The 24,910-nt window shown below is 36.3% G+C and overlaps 3 protein-coding genes across 7 annotated transcripts; 2 read left to right on the top strand and 1 right to left on the bottom strand.

Annotated features, from left to right (window-relative positions):
• Positions 1-3,019: 3,019 nt before the first annotated feature.
• On the top strand, positions 3,020-5,982 carry LOC110747033 (receptor-like protein kinase HERK 1). The gene has a single exon (XM_021947245.2). It carries the CDS (start codon positions 3,428-3,430, stop codon positions 5,834-5,836), a length of 2,409 nt encoding a protein of 802 aa, XP_021802937.2. The 5' UTR covers positions 3,020-3,427; the 3' UTR covers positions 5,837-5,982.
• Positions 5,983-8,665: 2,683 nt separating this feature from the next.
• On the top strand, positions 8,666-12,632 carry GAF1 (Polymerase/histidinol phosphatase-like protein). Of its 2 annotated transcripts, none has more exons than XM_021945717.2 (6): positions 8,666-9,182; positions 9,345-9,422; positions 9,506-9,586; positions 10,326-10,480; positions 10,563-11,689; positions 12,287-12,632. In XM_021945717.2, the coding sequence occupies exons 1-6, from the start codon at positions 8,763-8,765 to the stop codon at positions 12,406-12,408; spliced, it is 1,983 nt and encodes a 660-aa protein (XP_021801409.2). In that variant the 5' UTR covers positions 8,666-8,762; the 3' UTR covers positions 12,409-12,632. The 2 variants fall into 2 exon arrangements, with proteins under 2 accessions (XP_021801409.2, XP_021801408.2); XM_021945716.2 differs by having other exon boundaries at positions 12,278-12,632.
• An 8,037-nt stretch (positions 12,633-20,669) lies between these two features.
• LOC110769183 (CCT motif family protein) lies at positions 20,670-23,585 on the bottom strand. Of its 4 annotated transcripts, none has more exons than XM_088254105.1 (4): positions 23,152-23,585; positions 22,376-22,588; positions 21,420-21,535; positions 20,827-21,066 (listed from the first exon to the last, which is right to left on the bottom strand). In XM_088254105.1, the coding sequence occupies exons 1-4, from the start codon at positions 23,473-23,475 to the stop codon at positions 20,961-20,963; spliced, it is 759 nt and encodes a 252-aa protein (XP_088110231.1). In that variant the 5' UTR covers positions 23,476-23,585; the 3' UTR covers positions 20,827-20,960. The 4 variants fall into 4 exon arrangements, with proteins under 4 accessions (XP_021828808.2, XP_021828809.2, XP_088110231.1 ...); XM_088254106.1 differs by having other exon boundaries at positions 21,420-21,502; XM_021973116.2 differs by lacking the exon at positions 21,420-21,535 and having other exon boundaries at positions 20,670-21,066.
• Positions 23,586-24,910: the final 1,325 nt, after the last annotated feature.

The following is a 24,910-nucleotide window of genomic DNA, read 5'->3' as shown; positions in this document are numbered from 1 at the left end:
ATGGAGGGTGGGTTCTGGTGATACTATCAGATTCTGGACTGATAATTGGCTTAGCTGTGGGCCTTTGATCCAATATGCTACTATTGACATTTCTGAAGATATGCTCCTTCTTAAGGTTAGTGACTTTTTTGCATACAACACATGGAATGTTAATTGCTTACTGGAGCGTCTGCCTGCTCATATTGTCCACTTGATCCTTTGTGTGCATGCTGGTTTTCAAGACAGTGGTCCTGATAGATGCATCTGGAATCTCACTACTAATGGTAAGTTTTCTGTTAAAACAGCCTATGACATTTCCACCATTAATGATGATCCTTTGACGTGGTCTTGGAACTTTATTTGGAAGCTTCACATTCCTATTAGAATTAAAACCTTCCTTTGGGTTCTTTGTCATAAGAAACTTCTTACCAATGTTCAAAGACAGAAGAGGGGGATTGGTCAGGACACTTCCTGTCCGAGGTGCTCCTCTCATGTGGAATCCCTTGATCATCTGTTTATTGATTGCACTACTACTCAATTAATTGGGAAGGATTTTTGGGAGGATGTTGAGGCTCCTAATTTCCCAATGGTTGACTTTGATTCTTGGCTTCTTAAAAACTTAAAATCCCACAGAACCTTTCATAGTATTCCTTGGTCGTTGGTCTTCACAGTTTATATTTGGTTTGTTTGGAAATGGCGTTGTAAGGTGGTCTTTGAACAGAATTTTTCGACTCCGCCTAACTCTCGTCAAATAATTTTGAATTATGCTATGGACTGGTTTACTGTTTGTAATCATACTCCTGATTCTGTTGTGATGCGTCTGATTCAGTTACATTGGATTGCTCCCAGGCATGGGATCTGTAAAATCAATACTGATGGTAGCAGGAAAACTGAAACGGGTTGTATTGGTGCTGGTGGTATCTTGAGAGACTCCACTGGCAAGTGGTTAAATGGTTTTTCTGTGAATCTTGGGGTTGGGACAATCCTAGAGGCTAAACTGTGGGGTGTTTTTTGGGGCCTCAAGTTGGCTTGGAATATGGGTTTCAGAGTTGTGGAAGTTGAATGTGATGCTAGCTCTGTGGTGGCCCTCCTTCAGAATGCTCCTATGTATGATCATCCTCTTTTTAGTCTTCTAAACTGCTGTCATCTGAAGCTTCATGATGACTGGACTTGCTCTCTTACCCATATCTACCGTGAGCAAAATCGTGCTGCTGATCTTCTGGCTACCAAAAGCTATGATCTCCCTCTTGGACCTCATATTTTTGACTCGGAGCCTGCCTTTCTTAGTACTGTCCTTGCTGCTGATACTAGCAATGTGGCTAGTCCTCGTTTAATTCCCTTATAGTTGCTGTTTCTTTTTTTGGGCGTTAGCCCTCCTTTGCACCAAAAAAAAAAAAAAAAAAAGTGAAACGTACAGTTAATTCAATAATTTATTTACAAACTAAGACAAAGAGAAGAAACCAGAAACTTATAAGTGTTAGGCTTAAGCTCCTAGTTACGAGCAAATCACTTTTTTTTTTTGGTCGAGAGCATAGAACACTTAAATTTATTAATTTGATTATTTATTAATAATTGAAGAAACATGCTTGCATTATTACATACCTTCTCCCATTTTAGATAGAATAAGAGTAATTTCGTTTGGAATGAATTGAGAAAGTTGTAATTTAACTAATAAAAATAAAAATGGAAGGCTTAAATTGAATGTACAACAATTTTTTTTGGTTATATTGGAGTTTGGACTTGGGTTTCAACTTTCAAGGGGCGAGGAAGCCACCACCACTGTGGTGGAAATCCATTAGGAAATTTACAACATTTTGACATCGAGTAAGATGGCATTGGCAAATGCAACTGGGGTACTTCACAATTGGTGACCATATTTCTTTGTAGGGCCACTAGTTTTTAAAAAATAAATAAAAATTAATGACGTCAATTTCCATTTCTTGTTAGATCTACTATATGGTATGATTATTTTAAAAAGTCGAGCACTTCTCGTCCTTAATTAGACATTAGGTATACGCCTACATATGTGTATACATAGCTTCTCTAATGGATTCATATAATTTTAGGAGTGTTATTTGAAAAGTGTAAATGACTCTAATAAGGTGAAGTCGTACTTAGACGTACTCAGACATAAATAATCGAGCACACTGCTTGACCAATTAACCTAATTTATATATGTTATGTTGTGTTTTATTTTATTTATTTAAAATGTTTTATTCTAAATCAAAAAGAGTTTATTAAATTTATGATATAAAGTTTTAAAATAAAAGAAAAACAGTCGTAGAGTACATATCCGTCTGTTAGACCATCTCCAACCCATGAGAGGCTAAATCCAAATTTTCCCCCTCTAAAAAGTGATTATTTGGGTTTTGCCCCGACTTAAATAGTTTTTTCTCCCAATCCTCCGGACCCAAATTTTAAGTCCGCAACTTTATTAAATTGTTTAAGAATGGTTTAAGTCTAATTTTTTTTTTATGGATAACTTTTCTTCATTCAATCTTTTTAAATGACATAATAATTTAATTTTTTGAACAATTTAACCTAAAAAAATTGAAATTCCATAAATTTAATTTTATTCCAAAAGTAAACACACAACATAAAAACACACACAACATAATTGAAACACAAAATGAGGATCTGATTTGGATTAATTTAAAATATTATTTTGACCGTTGAATTTAAATTTCAGCTATCGGATATTTTTTTATACTGTTAAAATAGCTTAGATTTAATCCCATCATTCATTTAAGTTATATGTGTATATATATATATATATATATATATATATATATATATATATATATTTATTTATTTATTTTTAAAAAAAAACAACAAACATTAATTATTCAAATGTTGCAACGGCAACTTCATGGGGTGCTGACAAGTAGCGGAAAGAGAAGGGAAAAGGCAGCTGCAAAAATGGAGGTGGGGCCTAGGTCAGCATCTTTGCACATGGGGCAATATTTTGGGTTTGGGGTTGGCAATATTTTGTATGAACTTATAACTCATTGCCAAAAATAATCCTATCATAAAATATAGAAACAAAAGACCCCTTATATTATTTTTCTTCTATTTTTTCGGACAGATATTTTTCTTTTCAGTTGCATTGCATCTTCTCTTGTCCTTTTTATCCCTGGAATTTACTTTCCCATCAAGGATATAGATTGTATCTCTCTAGTCTCTCTCTACCGGAACAAAGTCAGCCCTCAGAACACACAGATGGTTTGTAATTTATTTTATTAGCACTCATTTCGCCACAAATTTTATTTGACGCCGTTTCTAATTTGATTGGTATCGTTTTCGTTAGTTCAATGCATAAACGAATCTTTGAACCTGTCAGTATCCATCTAAGGTTGTCATCTAGTATAAGAACCCAGATCATTTTGGTCCCAAATAAGCTCAACCAAACCTAATATCTTGGTTCCTCAGTAAATTTCCCAACTTTTTGATGATGGGTTATAGGAAATTTGATCTGTTCATCTGGGTTTTATCAGTCTTGTGTTTGGGATGGTTTTGTAGTGCATTTAATCCTGCAGACAATTACCTTATAGACTGTGGATCGCCTGCCAATACTTCAGTGGGTGACCGTGTCTATGTAGCAGATAATTTGGCTTCAAAATTTCTTTCAACCCCAAAAGATGTTGTTGCCAATAGTTCTTTGAAATCAATCACTTCCTTTGATGATTCGCCGCTGTATCAAACGGCAAGAATCTTTACTGAATCCTCAAAGTACAACTTTTCCATAAGCCAGAGTGGGAGACACTGGATCCGCCTTTACTTCTATCCATTTATTTTTGGTGGTTACGATTTGAGCAAAGCGAAGTTCTCTGTTTCCACCCAAAACCATGTTCTCCTTGGTGACTTCAGTGTTCAAAACGCTTCTGTTGTCAAAGAATTTTCAGTAAATGTAACTTCAGATAGCCTTGTTATTACCTTCACTCCTTCCGAGAATTCATTTGCATTCTTAAATGCCATAGAAGTTGTTTCAGTCCCCGACCAACTGATCACTGATGATGCCAGCACTGGGTCAGTGGGTTTGACGAGTCAGGCTTTGGAGACATCTTGGAGGGTGAATATGGGTGGACCAACAGTGTCCTTTGAGAATGATACCCTGTGGAGAACTTGGGTTCCTGATCAAAGTTTTCTAGTAAATGAGAACCTTGCCCAAGATTTCTCAAATATTACAGCTGTTAACTATGATGTGGGTTCGGCATTGGCAACCAAGGATATTGCTCCACAAACTGTCTATGGAACCCTCACTGAGATGAAATCCGCGGGTGATCCCAACAGCAATTTCAATGTGAGCTGGGAGTTCACTGTGGATCCAGGATTTCAGTACCTTGTTCGGTTTCACTTTTGTAATGTAGTAAGTAAATCTCTCAATCAGCTGTACTTCAATGTATATCTTGACTCTTGGATTGTTGCTCCAAATCTTGATCTGAGTGAGTTGGCTGTGCCATATTATATGGATTATGTCACAACATCTGCTGCTGTCAGCAATAAGCTTCGTATTAGTATTGGCCCTTCCTCTTTAAATAATGGTCATCCCAATGCCATTCTAAATGGGCTTGAGATTATGAAATTGAACAATTCAGCAGGCAGCCTCAGTGGAGCAAACTCAAGTTCAAAAAGTAACGTCGGAGTAATAGTGGGTGCCAGCGTTGGGTCATTTATTGCAGTGGTATTGGCTGCGATTCTCTTTGTTCTTTGCAGAAGAAGGAAAAGACTGGCAGACCAGGGCCATTCTAAGACATGTCTTCCCTTTCCCATTAATGGAACCAATTCTCACGCCATGGGAAGTAAATACTCATATGGAACAACTGCTAGGGCTGCTTCTAACTATAGCCATCGTTTTCCTTTTGGGGTAGTACAAGAGGCTACAAATAACTTTGATGAGAGTTGGGTTATTGGAATCGGTGGTTTTGGGAAGGTATACAAGGGAGTCTTAAATGATGGAACTAAAGTGGCTGTCAAGAGGGGAAATCCACGGTCTCGACAGGGACTTGCAGAGTTCAGGACTGAAATTGAGATGCTATCTCAATTCCGTCACCGCCATCTTGTCTCATTGATTGGGTATTGTGATGACAAGAGTGAGATGATTCTGATATATGAATATATGGAGAACGGAACCCTGAAGAGTCATCTATATGGCTCAGGTCACCCCAGCTTAAGTTGGAAGCAAAGGCTTGAAGTATGCATTGGATCAGCTAGAGGACTTCACTACCTTCACACTGGCTATGCAAAAGCAATTATTCATCGTGACGTGAAATCTGCAAATATCTTGCTCGATGAAAACCTTATGGCCAAGGTTGCTGATTTTGGGATTTCCAAGATGGGGCCTGAAATCGATCAAACACATGTCAGTACAGCAGTGAAAGGGAGTTTTGGATACCTTGATCCTGAATATTTTAGAAGGCAACAACTGACAGAGAAATCAGATGTGTATTCATTTGGGGTGGTTTTGTTTGAGGTCCTTTGTGCAAGACCTGTTCTAGATCCGTCCCTTCCAATGGAAATGAACTTGGCTTTATGGGCAATGGAATGGCAGAAGAAGCGGCAGTTGGAGCAAATAATAGATTCTACCCTTGCAGGAAAAATCAGACCAGATTCTCTCCGGAAATTTGGAGAAACCGCCGAGAAATGCTTGGCTGACTATGGTGTTGACAGGCCCTCCATGGGAGATGTGTTGTGGAATCTAGAGTATGCCCTTCAACTTCAAGAGGCAGAAATTCCAGGTGATGCTGAAGAAAATAGTACCAATATGATTGGCGAGCTATCCCCGCAAGTCAACAACTTCAATAATGTATTGGCTCGAGTTTGTGAATTTGACGAGATCATAGACATTTATTTGTCCTAAGTGAGAACGTATTGACTGTACATGTAAGTGACATCACTATTTAGATCTTGGCTTATTTATATAGATGCCCCATGTGCTTTCAAAGTTGTCTCAGATTACCATATGTGCTTTGAAACGTTTCAAAATACCCCTACACTTTTAAAAACTGTCTCACGTTACCCTTTTCGTCAGTATTAAGGACATTCCGTTACATGGTGTGGGCCCCACTTTTTTGAAATCGCTTAATAATATTTTCATGACCAGAAAAACCACTCTCATTTCATCTCCAGGCTTCTGTAATCCAAAACCCCACTTGCCCAAGAAATCATAACCAACATTGGTGGTACCACTGGTGGTGCTGCTGCCAATAGTGTCAATTCCACAGCTGCAATTCTTTGCATCTTGAAGCCCCATACTGCAAGGAAAGCAAACCCCCCTGCCTCCACTCTTCAAAGGCTCACTGGGTTCTTCAAGATCTTCAAGTATTTGGATGTTCAAGTTTGGTTTCTTTTACAGAAGTTGGTCTACCTCCTTCCCTTGAAGTCATAAGCATTAAGGAGTGCAATTCGTTGATGTATTTCGCAAAATACCAAATTCCCCCAAATCTAAGAAGAAAAGAGATATGGATGTGTAAAAGTTTGAAATCATTAGTAGAGAAAGAAGAGGATAGTTCTTCGTCTTCCTCTTCTTCTCATCAGGAGAAAGAGGAGGATTGTCTTGAATATATTAGCATCAGTTCTTGCCCAAATCTGAAATTGCAAAAGTGAAAATCTGGGGTAAGAAAACAAAACCCAGAAATTCTAGCTTTAAAGTCCAATGCCAAACAATGATTTCTTCTCCAAATTCTCCCAAAATCGAACCCCACCTCAAATTTTCATAAATCCTAGCCCTCTTCTTCCAATTTCCTCTTCTCACCCAATTTTCCCTTTTCTAAAACTGAATAACCCATATTCTCCATTGTTAAGCGATTTAAAAGAAGTGGGGCCCGCACCACGTAACGGAATTTCTCTTAATACTGACGGAATGGGTAACGTGAGACAGTTTTTAAAAGTATAGGGGGTATTTTGAGACGTTTCAAAACACAGATAGTAATCGGAGACAACTTTGAAAGCACAGGGGGCATGTACATAAATAAGTCTTAGATCTTTAATAAGTTTAGTGTTTTGAATTTATGTATGTCAATTTTTGTGAATGACATAAATTACAGTGAAAAATGAATTCCTATTCAATATAAATTGTGAAATGACGTATCTTTTAACGAAAATTAAACTTGGAAATCTCTTTTGGCATGCACAATTCACATCAAGCAATCTATAGATGGGACACTTATCGCAATTCCAAAAATATTCACACTTTCAGTATCACAAATGTGCCTTTTTAGTAGTTTGTTCTTAAAAGAATGGGCGCCTTTTGTAAACTTTAATTTTTGTGAATGTCAATCCTTAAACTTTGTTCAGTAGGTTTTAAATTTTTTTTTTTGGTTGAAAAATTTCCAAATACACACAACATTCAACAACTTGATCGGTGTATCAAGCTCTTCATTTCATAAAAACTTGTATACCGAGGGTTCGAATTCCTCACTTTTCGTACTCATCAACTAATTCACCAGTGTTAAAGTTTAATTATTTGTTCATAGAATTCAACTTAAAATATATATGTATATACAGTTTAAAATATATATATATATATATATATATATATATATATATATATATATATTCAAATTTAGTCTAATTTCTAAGAGCATTTCCAGCAGTTAGTCCCTTGCCATGGCGGCGGCGGGGGGGGGGATTAGGGCAGCTACTATTCACGTGAATAGTGGCTGCCCTTACCAAAAGCAATGTTGGTTTCCAACAGTTGCCAACATGGCAAAGGGCAAACACTCATTTTATTGTTTTTTTCACAAATTTGTTTACCTAAATAATTAATTTGGACAATATTTTCGGATCAGATTTTTGGTTTCCTACGTGTTAATACTATTCATATCTCATAATTTTTGGGTATTTTTATAATAAAAAATTGGAATTTTTTTGGTAGGTATTTGTAGAAATTAATTCCATTATTTTTTGGTAATTTTTAAACTTTTTTTCGGATTTTTTTTTCATATTTTATTGCAAAAATATTGGCTGCCGTTGGATTGGAGGAGAGAATCACGATTGGAGTGCCCAGACAACGCCACGTGTCCCAGAGCTACGCGTCAAAGGTAAAAAAATTTGAACTCCTCTCGCCGACGTCAGCCCCCCTCTTTTTGGATCTCGGGCTCGACCTGCCTTTGGGCCAGCCCGTCTTCGTGGCCCCCACCTCCAGCTCGGGCCAGCCTGAACTGATGGAATCAATTTTTGTTCCAAAAGTCCCCTACCCCAAGTCCAGCCTGAGCTGCTGGACTTGCTCTAAGTGGATTGATGATAAATTTTTTTGAAATAGAATCCAAACATTTAAAAAGAAAAAGAAAACCAGTCTTAGAAAAATTGTTGAAGCAAGTTTAGAAAGTTTTAAGAAATTTAAACCAACGAAACCTGTTATTAGCGGCCCATGCAGGTCTCAAATCTGCGACCTTCGCGTTATTAGCACAACGCTCTAACCAACTGACCTAATAGGCCAATTGATCTTTCCTAATTCCAATATTATTTTTAAATTATAGACTCTCTTTGACACATAGATCTCATTTATGAATTTTTCATGTCTCCGCTCCACATGAAGAATCAGTTTTTTTTCTGAGTAAATTTTGTCTAAATCTGAACTCACTAGTTCATTCATTGGGGTAATTATTGGGAAAAAATAAGGAACATTTTATTATTAGTGATTATTATTATTATTTTCTATATTCCTCTCCTCCGGTAAGAAGAATAAATGAAAAGAGAAAAGACTTCTAACTCCTCCTAATTCATCCCTTAAACCCTAAACCTCCGAAAAACCATCTTCAATCTCTCTCCTTGTTTATCCTGCCATGGCCTTCTTCGACCTCAGCATACCCTACACAGATCCCTCGCCACCCGACCGGTCGTCAATAACACGTGCAAAGCTCGTGACTAAGGCCTTGGAGCTAGGCTACTCCGGCGTCGCCTACAACCGTATGATCAAGGGCGTGATGTCCGATCGCGACCGTTGCTCGATCCCCCTCCTCACCATCGCTTCCTTCCTCAAACACTCTCCTCTCCTCCTCTCCAACGTTAACTTCCACCGCGACCTCCTCGGCCTCCCACGCGCCTCCCCTTTCCACCAGTACACGCGCCTCACTGTCTGCACCGAGACCCCGGCCCAGTCCCAGGCCCTCAATTCCGGTAATCCCATTTTGAAAACCTACGATTTGGTCGCTGTCAAGCCCTTGAATCAGTCCGCCTTCGAACTCGCCTGTGAAAAATTGGAGGTTCGTTCATCTTTTTGTTTGTTTTGTTTTTGTTTTTATTTTATTATTATTTTTAAAATTTGTACTTCTTTTGTGAAATTGTGTTTGGTTGCTCGCATAATTGAGGAAGAATGTAAGCATTTCGTTTTAATTGTTTTCTTGTTTGTTTTTGTTTTGGCGTAGGTAGATATAATTGCGATTGATTTCTCGGACAAGTTACCTTTTCGTTTGAAGATGCCTATGGTTAAAGCTGCAATTGAGGTTTGATCTCAGAGATTTTGTTTGCTTCCTTATTTCAATTTATTTAATTAGATGGTAAGAATTTAATTTTATTGGCTATGCAGCGTGGAGTGTATTTCGAGATCACATACGCTAATATCATTGCCGATGATCAAGCGAGAAAGCAAATAATAACCAATGCTAAGGTGAGGATTTGTAAAGTTAATTGGATATTAATCAGATTGGATCCCGAATAGCTGAAGCAGTAGGCAATGATGGTTTGTAATTTATTTCCCAAAGATATTATGACATGGGTTAAAATTAAATTTTGAAAAGAATATTGTCATATAGTGAATTTTACTTTCCACTACACAATGTTGTAGGGTCAGAACATGGCATTACAAGCACCTCCCCGTTCAGCCAGTACTTGCAAAATTTACTACTGGACTTTTATGTTGGTTGCATATCTTGTAGAAGTATGCCAATGCTAAACCAGAATAATAATAAGCTACAATTCTCTATGAAGTCTGTTATTATCATTTAGCGTCCTTCGAGAGCATTCATAACTCTAGCTGGGTGACAACTTTTTAGTTATTTCCAGAATTAAAAATGATCCTTGTAATGAAGTTTTGCATTTTTGTAATCAGTGCTAAGGAATGCATGGATAATGTCCTTGTTTGTTTGAATTCTGAAAGGTATTTTTTCTTGGAAATGAATGAGGATTGAGTATGCTTTGATTCTAAGATATGAGAAATGGTTTGAATATAGCGCAAGGTGTAGTTCCTATGTCTGTAATACACATGTACACAAGCGCACATGTGTGTGTGCATGTGCATGTGTACAGCCTGGGAAGACTTTTCACTGTAACATAGTTGTGTAATTGTTTGTGTTTTAATTAGCTTCTAAGAGATACGGCGACTCATCATCTCCCTCATTGTTCTTCAGTTACTGGTAGATTGGACTCGAGGAAGGAATCTAATAGTTTCAAGTGCTGCCCCAACTGCAAATGAATTTAGGGGGCCATATGATGTTGCAAACTTAATGTCATTGCTTGGTCTCTCAATGGAGCGAGCTAAAATGGCTATTTCAAGAAATTGTAGGTATGATAGCTTTCCTAAATGTCAGTCTTGAAGATATGATGTTTAATTCATCCAAATTTTATTTTTCATTAATGTCTTGCAGGACTATAATATCTAATGCTATGAGAAAGAAACACTTTTTCAAGGAAGCCATAAGAGTCGAAGTGGTATCATCAGGTCAAGAAACTGACACGAACAAACCTCGGTCTATTGACTCGTTTAAATGGGATCCCATCTCTAGTGGGGATGGTGACATTCTATTAGATGATTTGGCTAAGTCTTTCACTACCTCCATTAATAAAGTATCCAAGACTACAAAAGCCATTGATTTTGCTTCAGTCATTGACAGCATGCCATCACTTGGATTTCAAGTCAAGGATCTGATATCTGGATCTGGTGTGGTTGCGTCCCAATCAATGGGTACTTGTAAAAGCATTGTTTCTGCTTCTGAGGCAATTGAGCAATCAGTCGTGACTGCTGGAGTGCCAGAACGGCCTGCCAGGCTATGTTTTCCTCAATCAGGTCAAACTTCTCTGGGTGATAGTCTGTTGGAGCAACAAATGTTTGACTGTCGAAATCCTCAGAAATCATATTCATCTTCTGATACTACCAATGCTTTTATTGATGCTATGGAAATTGAAGCTCCTGCAATAGCCACTGAAGCAAAACCAAAGAATCCAGATGGCACAGATGGTAATTTTGACTTGATTACAACGGAAATTCATGATTTTCAACCACAGAAGTGTGTGACTAATCGCGAATTGAATGTTGTGCCAGCTAATGATAATTTAACATTTCCCACATTTGAGATTGGGTTAGATGCTGCTTGTAATGCTAATTCTGAAGTTGAAATTTCCACTAATTATCAGGATTCAGATATTCCTGCTCCTCATAATGAAGAGGCTAAGTGTGTTAAAGGTTCTGATACCCAAAGTGATATGATGGACGGAATTTTAACAGTGGTAGATGTGGAAAGTAAAGAAGAAAAGTCTTTGTCATTGAATTCATCATCGTTGCCTACTTCAGAGAATGAACAATTTAGGGAATCTGGGGATGATGCAGTTATACTTGCAAATCAAGTTCCTGTTCTGGAGTCTAATGATGATATGACGATAATTGGTGATTATTCAGTTGCAACTCACCCCTCAGCAGAGGTGACAATGGAAGGGGAAGAACATGGGAAAGCTGATACTGAAATGAACGATCTAGCCTTAATTCAATCCATACAAGGTACGGCTTCTTTCAGTATGCACATCTTCAGCTCAACCTTTTTCTTTTCATTTGTATTTTCATTTTCATTATATATTGGTATTTAGTGTTCCAATCTGCCTGGTTATCGGTTTCTTTGCTATGAAGACGGACTTATGAGAATTACTATTCTGTTTCAAAGTAGGAATTTAAACATAAACTTTGGAAACATATAAGTATTGCCTTTCCTCCTGGTCCTTCACGTTTGGGTTGGTTGGCCTTAAGGACTTGTGTGATTATGTACTGTCTACGACTACGATTCCAGTATGTCACCACCACCATATAGAGAATGTGTTCCTGAGAAGCTGACTAAAACCATAAATTGTGCATTACAAAGATTCAAACTCAGTGCTTGACTATAGCAGAAGAGGGGTCACTGTTAGAGGTTTCTTTGCTCAATGAATCTTCAGGGTGATTTTTTCTCTTTAGCTATCTATCAAATGACTTTTGCCAAAATTATTAATCAATATACATCAGTTTCACCTACTATATCTTCCACCCCAACTTTTTTTTATATCTTTGTACTACAGAAATTTTCTTATCCATCCATGGCTCATACATGTCTGTTAGATGATGCAGGGAAATCTAGACCGAAAAGGAAGACACCTTATCAAGCGAAGACCCTTCCTCTCAAGCGATTGTTGCATACTATACCTTTCAAGAAGACTCGGAAAAGTAAAAGAAAAATCAAGATGGCATGACTGTGTGCAATGATCGGCATAATGAGTTATCCCAAAAAAAGAGAGGAAAGTTTTGATCGGCATATGTGAAGGTGAGGAAAGTTGCATATTCATCTTGGTTTTTTTGGCATGCATTCATGTTTAATGGCCCTAGATTTGTCAACGGCCCCCACTGGGTCTATTCTAAATTTTGTTTATGTTTGTATGGAATCTTCTGTGAAGAAAATTCTTTTTGTCAATGATCATATAGGAAATGTCAAATTTAATCCTAATTATTTATTGACAATAAAATTAGAAGTTGTAGATAGTGCAGTATTTAGACATTTTTTCTAATTACACGCATCGTGAGTGCTTTATTCTTCCAGCATTAAACTTAAAACTTTTTTTTTTAAAACAAAAAAGATAATAACTGTTTAAAATAGGAAGAAAACAAGGTTGGTCCAAATTACGTTATGCTGGAATATTTGTAAGGGATAGTTTCAGGTAAATGAACAGCTCCGTGGTGTGCACTGTGTCCTTTATCTATTTCAGTTTTCTGTTCAATGTAGTACTTTGTTTTATCAGCACTACCTTATTCTAACTTTTATGACCAACTAGTTTGACATGTAACATGATCGTTATTTACTGGTTATAAATAAAGTGCATAATAGGCATAAATATAAACAAATAAAATGTTGTCACATCTGTCTTGTATTGGATTTTCGATAAGCTTCCATTTGTATGAGGGATCTAGATCCTCTACTTGGATTTTCTCTGCTACGATTTGCTTGACTTCCTTCCTAGTCCTACATATGCCACCTCATTAAAATATCATCTAAGGGACTTTAAGTTGACACGTCGTCTTCAAATCATAGGATTTGGATCATCTGCTTGGATTTTCTCTGCCATGATCCATTTAGGAGGTTTAATGTTGTGATTCTTTTTTCTTCATTTGTGTCCTTTAATCAAGTCAAAAAGAGAATGTGAGGTGCTGCCTCATTTTTTCACTCGTTTCACATAAGGAAAAAATTAATACAACTTTAGAGAATTCTTTTGTATTTTCTTTAACATTTTAGTTTTTTTATGTATTGCTTTTTAACTTCTCTCATCTTCATCGTTCATTTTACCCATATCTTTCCCTTGATACCTTTAACTAAAGAAAATTGAAAACCAATTCTAACAATGTGCTACCGCATAAGCTTGGTAGCTAAATGACTTGCGCTTATGCTATTTCTATTGGCCCAACTGAGCCCAATTGGGCCGTTACCATCAACTTGGGGCTTAGCCTGTGAACCCCATTTTTTTTAATATTGCAATTAACCCGAAATTTAGTATCTTTTTCTGTTAGTATTTTATGTATTAGTGAAATACAATACGGAGTGGGCCTTTTAAGAGTGTCTCTCAAATAAAGGATCCCTCAACTGCAGCTCTATATATAATTTTTTTCTTTTCTGAAACTATTTTATGTACAGTACAGTATTGTACATAAATTGTAGCTATAGTTTATAAATTCTGAAGAGAAGTTGAGTAAATAAATTAATCTAATTAAAAAAAAAAGGAATCATACGCTCCTATATCCGAAAAACAAATGTACCACATCAAGATAGGTGTGAAATAATTTCATTGATCATACTTTATTGGGCTTAGGCCTTTTTTTTGGGGTCAAACTCCATGCGGCGTTGATACTTCATAGAATGTTCGTTGTTCTTATAATCGCTCAATTCAATTTTATGTAATTGAAAAGAAAAGAAAATTTTAAACATTTAAAGGAAAGTAATTGACTAATTCTAAGTACTAAATTACAACTTTACGATGCATATGGTTAAACATATTCACATTGAGTGGATATTATCATGACCAAATATCATTTTAGTATCAACATGTAGAATGGTAAATAAATATTAGTAGTATGCAGAAAGAAAAGGTCATGTGTTCAAATTTGATTGACGTTACGGTGGTTGTTTGTGTTCGAATTCCCCTCTGTCAATATGGCTTGGATAAAAAAAATTATAAAATTGTCGTCCTAGTTGGGAGAGGTCGTTTGTTTAAATTTGATTGAAGATAGAATCAAAAGATCTACTCAAGAATAGAGCGGGGGTGAAGGAAACTCACTCTAACAAAACAATGGATTTTTCATGCTCCACATAGGGTGGTGCAAAAGGGAACGTTTTGGTGGCATCTGGAAGCTATGTTAAAAGTCTCATAATCATAGACTTGATAGTCTTACAAAATTTTGTTACGGCTCTTCATGTGCCATTGCACTTCTTGTTTCTGGTGTCTTTATTGTCAGTTGAATAGTGTTGTTATTTTATCACAAAGTAATGGCCTTACGGTGGTGACTAGATCCCTCTTGTCTATCCTGCTGAATCATCCCACCATGATCGCCATCATTAAGCTTTGCCTTTGTCCTTTTACAAACCAGTCGGGGGCAGCACTTCAATTCAAACCCATTCTTCTATTTTGTTTAATTACTGAGCACAGAAGTTTAAGAGTAATAAATTTATCGGGCCCATTTGGAATGCAATTTACCACACATTGCTACGTTGTTGATCAAATATGAAACGCGCACAAGAATCAATCTGATGAGTAATTTCAACTTACTATATGACAACATAAGTACAGTTCTGCAAGAAAACGCTTTTCTAAAATTATATATGCACAGTTATCTATTTGGCCATACATGATTCTCTTAATAGAAAAAATAAACCTCCAAAAGTAATTTCAATCTTCAAATATCTACTTAAAGCATTCAGTGTTGAGTGAACTTTTTGGGCTACAAGTGCAGCATTGTTTTTTTTACCAAAGTAATGATTGGCAATTCCTATATTGGAGCTAATGAGATATTATTTAAAATTAATGTGGTTTTTTAATCCTTGTTTAACATAATGGTTTAGCCATGGCCGGCCGACAAAAAATCAAGAGCGCCGTCCTAGAGTTTTCCTCAAGAACCATAGCCTTTGGTTAAAGAAAAAAGTGGGATAATTGAGTTTATAATAATTCTAACTTTGAAACTTAATAGTAATTAAGTATCTCTCATCATTCAGTAACATGAACGACCAAATGATTAGCACAAAGATTGATTAAAAAAATTGGTACTTTTATAGACAAATTAAGTGGTGTATGGCTTGTAAAGAGGATGGAAGTGGATTTTAGGAGGTGATTGAGCCTTTTGGCCATACGCGGTCTATATGCCCCCTATAAGATGCATGATGGAGCTTTTCGTGCTAGTTGGGTTAGTGCCCTAAAGTTTAATTTAGCTCATAAGGATTAATTCCACTATTAAATTGGTCACATACCGTGTTTACAGTGGAAACAAATTCATATGCAATGACATGATTCATGGCTTATTCGTAGTCAACTCATTTTGGCTACCACGAGACGAGCATATTGCGGTTCTTTTTATGATTTTGTAGAAGACACGTCTTATTAAAAGTCACATTTGTAAATGATAGAGTTGATGTACTTTTTCCTCGTCCATTCACCCAAGAAATTAGGTGGCATATTTACATCCGTAAATAGGGGTTTAACTTTTGTTTACACATGTTGGTAATATGAGGTTGATTGAGAGATGACATTGATAAGTATAAATCATGCCCATTTTCCCTCTTAGTCGATCTTGTGACAAAACTGATGATCACAATGTGGTGAAGTAACTGATTCATTCATTGCCTCAAATAAAACAGAAAATGATTGATTGATTGATTGATTTGCAAGGCATATTTATTGGTCTTGTGCCTCTCTACATCTCCAACTACTCTAATGATCCAAGACTGCAACTTCAATAGTTTAACCATCAAACAATACGCAATTTTCTTTAGAGGTCAGTTGATTTTCTCACGGAAATTATAGAAACCTTGTTGATCCTTCAACTGAATTCCAAGAAAACGAAGAAAAAAACAATCTTATTTTAGTTAATGAACCAAATTTGTCTTCAAGAGGCTGCAAAACAACACCTGAAGAGTACACAATTTATTGATCGAAGAGTCATAAGGGAGAAAAAAACATTATAGAATTTTCTGGCCTTTATTCTACATGTGCTACATGTTCTACACTGGAGTGTTAATAATCGTCGAAATTACAAAAAGTGTAATATTACATGTATCATATTTACTAATTATACTGCTAATCACTTGTGTGAAAAACCTAAGTAAATTTGATAAGAATTTTATCATTGCAAACAACACAAGAAAACTTAGACAATTTAAGGTAGGGTGTACAAGATCCAACTCAATATGCCCAAATTGACCAATCCAATCTAATCCAATCCAATTTCAATCTGTTTTGATGATTTGGCGAATTGGATTGGATATGTAATTTTGAATAGAATAATACTACTCTTACCACATTTGTATACCACATCTTTATACCATCTTATATGGTAGCTGAGGTGGACAACCACATCAATTAAAATTATTTAATATTTTCTTTTCTTTTATGATTTATTCCAGTATTTGTTTTTCTAATTGTCTTAATTAAAATACACTTCATTGATTTAATTGATGTGGCATATAATATGGACATGCCACATCATGTGGTATAGAAATGTGGGATAAAAATGTGGTAAGTGTAGCATTACTCTTTTGAAAACCGACATGATTGGATCGGATGACGGATTTGCTAATGAGAATCCAATCCAATCTAGTTAGTTTTATGCTTATTTTGCTCTTTAGGTATTTGTAGTTGAAAAGTTATGAATATTTAAAGTCATTTAATGAAGTTATGTTTAATGTATTATATAATCAAAAAAAATTTCTCTAGTATTTCATTTATATTTTACATTTACGTCTATTAATATGTTTGGTTAGATTAAACCTAAGGATAAATGTTTAATATATCATTACTCTTTTTCCATTATCAAACCTAGGCCTCATCATTTGGCCCGCGGGCTCATGGGCCGATGGGGGCCCGCCCGGCCCATCGAAAAAAAGCCCGGCCCGGCCCGTTATGGGCTTTGAGATGGCCCGGCCCGTCTTGGGCCGGGCCGGGCTTGGGCTTGAGTGTTTGAAGCCCGGCCCGACCCATAGGCCCGGCCCGATTAGGCCCAAGAAAGCTCGGCCCGGCCCGCCCACAAAAGCCCGGCCCGTTAGGCCCGCATACATATATAATTATGTATAAATAAGAGTTTAGGATTAGGATTATATCACTTAAATCACATATATAATTTGTTTCATTTCATTTACTTTTCTTTATTCATTCCTAGTTTTATAATTGGATGATTAGCACATTAATTTAATTTGTGTCAATTATTAATACAACAATTATATATATATATATATATATATATATAAATAAGATGAACAACATATCATATCACCAAATATAATCATATCACGAAACATAATCGTACCACCAAATATAATCATGCTTTTTGAACACATCACCAAACATTTGCATATTTATTCATACCATCCTTTAAAAAAAAAAAAAATTTATACTTATTATTTTTAAAAATTATTTCTTAAAACGTATTATGGTCTAATTATGTAATAACCTCAAAAACAATACTTGGATTTATTATTTTTGTAGAAAATCTTATTAAGTTGTGTGACTTTATTAGGTGTTTTATGAATTTGGTTTGATGTGAAAATATTGGAATTAAGTGAGTTTAATCTCAAATTTGGACTAAAATGCCCTTATGATTAAGTTTATGATTTTTTTCGATTGAAGTAGGCCCATTTTGGCCCGGCCCGATGGGCTTTCTCAAGCCCGGCTCATGGGTCGGGCTTGGGCTTTGAATTTTCTAAAAAAACCCGGCCCGGCCCAACTCGCTATTTTCTCTCTCCTCTTTAAAGCCCGGCCCGGCCAGGCCCAAGCCCATTAAATTTGGGCCGGGCTAGCCCGGCCCGGCCCATTGACGAGCCCTAATCAAACCTAATCATCCGATCTAATCCAATCTAATATCAATTGGATCATATCATATTGAATTTAAATAGATAATATGATTAGATCGGATTAAAAAAATCATGATCCAATCTATATTGGATCGAATATGGATTGACTAAATTATATTGGTTTCAAACCAATATACACCTGACATGCCCTTACATGTCAATATGAAAACTTGGCTGTGGCCAATAGGTAACTTGCGCCCCACTTTACTTTGCAGCACCATATAGTTAAGAACCGAGGTCCTAGCATTTAAGCTTTACAGAACATCCTATAAATAGATGACCTTAAGGAAAGAAAATATAGAAAAGCACAAAAATTTGTGCTACTTAGAAGTTTGAACATATAGGCTGCATATAACTTGATGGGCTCTATCGCATATTCACACTTAAAATGGTGACTGTTATCACATGCAAAATTCTATAGTGAGGGTGCCATATATGGACCTCTCATGTGGACCTTTATATTAGCCATAAGATCATTTCATTAAACTTAAGTGAAGTTACCATTCAAATGAATCCTGTAGCTAATATAAAGGTCCACATCTATGATCCATATATGACACCCTCACCATATGCCTATTTAATCAGTTCTTTTTCCCTCTTCTTTTTCAATGAAATGACTTTGTTTTCATCTTTTTCCAATCAGTAGTCACTAAAGTAAAGCTTGAACATGACCTCATGTAAAGCCAAATTAGGCAAATCTAAAACTCAACCCTTGATTAATTAAAGTCTTAATTAAAAAATCCACATTGTCATTCCAAATCACCTATATTTACATCACCTACTTCAAGCTAAATAGCACTTAAGTGTGGCATTCTGCATAATAATAGTAATATGATTGGATTGGATTTAAACATCTAATATGATTGGATATCGGATTGAAAAAATCACAATCCAATCTATATTGAATCATATGTGGATTAAATAAATTGTATTGGTTTCGAACCGATATACACCCGGCATGCCCCTACATGTCAATATCAAAACTTGGCAATGGCCAACAGGTAACTTGCGACCCACTTTACTCTATAGCACCATATAGTTAAGAACTGAGGTCCTAGCATTTAGGCTTTACAGAACATCCTATAAATATATGACCTCAAGGAAAGAAAATATAGAAAAGCACAAAAATTTGTGCTACTTTGAAGTTTGAATATATAGGCTGCATATAACTCGATGGGCTCTATCTCATATTGACACTTAAGATGGTGACTGTTATCACATGCGAAATTCTATAATGAGGGTGCCATATATGGATCTCTCATGTGGACCTTCATATTAGCCATAAGATCATTTCATTAAATTTAAGTGAAGTTACTTCAGATGAATCATGTGGCTAATATAAAGGTCCACATCTATGATCCATATATGACACCCTCACCATAGAATGACTCGTTACAATATGCCTATTTAATCAACTCTTTTTTCCTCTTCTTTTTCAATGAAATGACTTTGTTTTCATCTTTTTCCAATCAGTAGTCACTAAAGTAAAGCTTGAACATGACCTCATGTAAAGCCAATTTAGGCAAATCTAAGACTCAACCCTCGATTAATTAAAGTCTTAATTAAAAAATCCACATTGTCATTCCAAATCACCTATATTTACATCACCTACTTCAAGCTAAATAGCACTTAAGTGTGGCATTCTGCATAATAATAGTAATATGATTGGATTGGATTTAAACATCTAATATGATTGGATATCGGATTGAAAAAATCACAATCCAATCTATATTGAATCATATGTGGATTAAATAAATTGTATTGGTTTCGAACCGATATACACCCGGCATGCCCCTACATGTCAATATCAAAACTTGGCAATGGCCAACAGGTAACTTGCGACCCACTTTACTCTATAGCACCATATAGTTAAGAACTGAGGTCCTAGCATTTAGGCTTTACAGAACATCCTATAAATATATGACCTCAAGGAAAGAAAATATAGAAAAGCACAAAAATTTGTGCTACTTTGAAGTTTGAATATATAGGCTGCATATAACTCGATGGGCTCTATCTCATATTGACACTTAAGATGGTGACTGTTATCACATGCGAAATTCTATAATGAGGGTGCCATATATGGATCTCTCATGTGGACCTTCATATTAGCCATAAGATCATTTCATTAAACTTAAGTGAAGTTACTTCAGATGAATCATGTGGCTAATATAAAGGTCCACATCTATGATCCATATATGACACCCTCACCATAGAATGACTCGTTACGATATGCCTATTTAATCAACTCTTTTTTCCTCTTCTTTTTCAATGAAATGACTTTGTTTTCATCTTTTTCCAATCAGTAGTCACTAAAGTAAAGCTTGAACATGACCTCATATAAAGCCAAATTAGGCAAATCTAAAACTTAACCCTTGATTATTTAAAGTCTTAATTAAAAATTGCACATTGTCATTCCAAATCACCTATATTTACATCACCTACTTCAAGCTAAATAGCGCTTAAAGTGCGGCATTCTGCATAATAATAGTAATAACAATAATAATTAAAGTTCAAACCAAGCAGCCTAAAATTTTCCTAGCTACTTGCTAAAACATGACACATAGAGTGGTCCTTTATGTTACTAGATCATGGAATTAGATTCAATCGAAGAGAATGCATCCAGAAGGTTGATCCAACTGTCGTCGTCCTCCTCGTCTTCCTCCCCACTTATGCGACTCCACTGAACAGGAGACTCCTCCCCACTTATGTGACTCCACTGAACAGGAGAGTTCTTCTCAATTTCGTCATTCCTTGCAAATCGTCCTCTGATGCGCGGCCGGCTGTCCGCCAACGTCTTCCGGCAAGCATACTGAATTCAGGAATGCTATATTAGTGCTTGTATAAGAAAGGGTAAAAGAAAAAGTTCAGGATGAAATGCACTGACATAAATACAAAAGTAGCATGGTTCTATATTACTACTATCATTTGACATATATTATTCTTTATGACAACCAATACCCTTTTCTTAAGGAAACAAGGACTTGTCATGATCATGAGAAGTGGTTGAGACACATTACAAGTTACCAGAACATTTTGTGTGGCTGTTTGGTCAATTTATTATTCAATCAAAAGGGGGTTCATGCTTTTGCAATTCAGAGTTAGTTTCCAAATAGAAGAAGTTAATTGATCTAGCACTAGTGCAAAAAACCAAAATTGATGTACCACTCTCTCTTGGGAAAGTTTACAATTTCAAACAGACGTCCAAAGGGTAAGACAATAGAAGGTTGAACGTCTGTTATTACGACCTGCATAGACATAAAGATGGAGTGAAAGTTGATCTGCAAACAGGATTAGTTAATCATTACATAATTAAAAAGACATTAACCAGCAGAAAGGTAAAAAAAATTTGGATTGTCGATATAATTAAAATTTTATGTGATAATTAAAGAATATTGATCTAAATTGGAATTAACTTACTCAATTGCATCACATACCATAGATAGTGACAACCCTCGTGAAAAATCACAACATACAGTCGGTGTTAGTAATATATATCATTAGCATTCTTCACGTAACTTTCTGTACTTCAAAATAAGTATTCTATATTTCTTTCGCACGTTACACATTGAAATGAAAGAAGTTAAAACGGAGTACGAATTCTAACTATTATACGGATTAGTAACGAACAATTAATTGACTCCAGGTATAACAATTTCCTTGCATAAATCATTCAACTGCACAGATAGAATATCATTTCATCCAATTTTTCAAACAATTGTGGAGCTAGCTATAGCTATTCTATTGTATCCAAAAGACCACTAAAACTATCAACAGCGTGTATGTCAAACGTGCACTAGTATATCTTTTACTAGTTGAAAATGAAATAAAAGCAATGTAGGATGTGACACACACCAAAGCTTGGAATGATATATATAGTAAGCAAAAATTTTACATAAAAATATAATTGATGTGAGCAATTGTGGGCCAAAAAGCAACAAGATAACTATATACACACTCATGCCATAAAGCTTAAAGTAGAGCCAGCTAGTGGGTCATCGGGTCAAGCAGCAACTAGTCAAAAAAATTCGAATGATCTATTATATTTTGAAGCAAATTAAAAAATATATATATAATATTGAAGCAAATAAATAAAAAAATAAAAAAATAATTGAAGTAACCTTAATGGTCTTGTTGAAGTTCCTGAGGTTGCGCTTGTTTCTATACCTCTCAATTCTCTCTTTCTTCTCCTCGGGATTATATCGACAGGCTTTGCTCATCCCTTCTATGATCATACTGCTCTCACTCGACAAGGGACTAGTTTCTGATGATGATCTATTGTAACCACAATATTGCAATTGCTGTGGCATTCCATTGTTCACATTATTTATCAGCTGCATGCATCCACAATATATATTATGGCACGAAACACAAATAATTCCACTCAAACTCAACAACCCCACAAGTAATATTTAGGAAGTAAAATCGCGTAAATGTTATTTTGTCAAACTGTTTTAAGAATATTTTAAACTACTAATTATGCTAACTTTTGTCGGCAATATTTGGGAAGCAAAATCGCACAAATGTTATCTCGTTGCACTGTTTGAAGAATTTTCTAAAGTATTAATCATGTTAATTTTTGTCTGATTGTAGGATCATACACACTAAATTTGAACTATTCACATCATATCAAATTTTGTATGTATGTGTCGAAGTCCGTTAGCATATATACAAACTATTGATTATGTTAATTGTTGCTACGACTAATATAAACATTTATCGTACAACATATTGTTAAATCACTCTCATGCACCTAAAACTTGATTTTGCATTGTGATTAGTTTTTATGCGTATTTGTGAGGGTGTGAAATGGTAGAGAAAGAAATTAATTAATGTGGGCATTTGAGTCACTTTAGTTGAAGTAACTAAATTAACTAACTCTCTGTACATATCGAACCTGCAAATCCAAGTCTCCGGTGCTGTAAACCCTGCGGACGGGGCCGGTCTCTGACTCGAGCAAGTCGGAGACCAGCCTGTGGGTCCCGCAAGAGGTCTTCTGGAGCGAATGGCTGCTGACGCTGCGCTGAATCAGCGTAGCACCACCACCAGTCCCGCTGCTGATCGGGGAGGCGCCGTAGCTGCTGGAGCAGCTGCTGCAGCTGTTGCTGAACTCAGCTGAGACGAGCAGCTGCTCATGATAAAGCAACGGGTGAGCCGGTGGCGAGCCCTGGAACTGGAAGTCGGCGGCGCGTGGGAATGCGGTGCTGTTGTGTCCGTACATTAGCGCGTGGGTTTAGGGTTTTAGGAAGGGTTTGGGAGATTTTTGATGAGTGGAGTGCAGGAGTGAAAGATGAAATTTATGAACGTGGGCTGGAAGGCTGGGACTTTGCAGGGGTACTTAAAGAGAGAAGAGGGAGGAGGGAGGAGGGAGGATGGGAAGGTGGGGCCCAGAGAGCAGAGAAGAGATGGGACAGGTCTGCAGGATGACGTGGACGATGACGTCATGCTATTGGGGGAAAGCGTTGACCTGCTTCCTTCTTTTACCTACTTATGTTGTGTAACTGTGTTCTGCTGCTACTGGGGGTTGGGGGTGGGGGTCTCAGACTGGGACGAGACGTTAGCCTACCAGTAGAGTGCCCTATGAAGTTTTAAAGAATTTCTTCAAAGCAAATATCAAATGAGCCCATAATTCTATCTTGTATCTTGTAAATCAAGAATTTAATTCAAAGTCTAACAACATATACATCGAGAATTTCATTCATAGTCCGACAACATATACAACGAGATTTTGATAACTATGTTTTATAATGGAGGAATAAAAGATTACTGCAATGTTCTCTCTATCTCTAGCCACTCAACTTCTGAATTTTTGGCTCTGAAAGTTTTGATGAAGTTTATCCTTCTAAATTGAAAAAACAGGATAAAAATGAAAAAGAAGAAAGGAAACCTAACACAATGCACACCGGGAACCTCATCTGCTAAATCGGCAGGGTGGCAAATTTGTTCAAAAAGTTGGTGACTGGTGACCGCCCTTTGTATAACCTGTGTTGGCATGGGCCATACTTTTTGGTTTTGGGTTTGCCAAATTTTTGTGTTTGTTTTCTCTATCAACGGAGTTCGTCGACCAAAAAAGAAGAACGGAGTTCTTCAACAACCAAAAACAACATGTCAGATTTAGATAATAATGACATAATCTTTCTTATTTAAAAAGGAAAACATTTCTTTGATCACTTATTAGGTACCACTTTTGAAAATGAACTTATCTATTCTGGAAATGTAACCTGTGTGACAAGTGATAAGTTAGAAAGAGAGCGATGATATATTCCCGATACATAGAAGTTTTCCTTTGGCTTCAGATTGGGTTTCACCAAAATCAAAATTCAACACTATGAGATTCCAATAATGTAATTAATTATTTCCCCTATATATTGATGAAGCAATAATGTTATATGGCATAAGTGGTAAGTTTCTTGTAACTAAGTGTGAAGTATGGGAAGCCTATGGAGGCCCCGCGTTGTGTATATGATCATATGAATGAATCTGGGGAAGCAGAAATGCAGAATCTCCAAGCCTAATACAAAAGATACGAATTACCCCCCCACCCCCAACATAATTCATTTACTATATACGACACAGTCCAATCCAGTACAATCATACCCCACACAAAATAAAATAGTAAATAGTAAATAGTAAATAGTAAATATCAAAACCAATGG

The sequence above is a fragment of the Prunus avium genome, chromosome 6, assembly GCF_965620075.1.
Source record: "Prunus avium chromosome 6, drPruAviu1.hap1.1, whole genome shotgun sequence".
NCBI classification, from domain to species: Eukaryota; Viridiplantae; Streptophyta; class Magnoliopsida; order Rosales; family Rosaceae; genus Prunus; species Prunus avium.
This window is presented reverse-complemented; position numbering and strand designations above follow the sequence as displayed.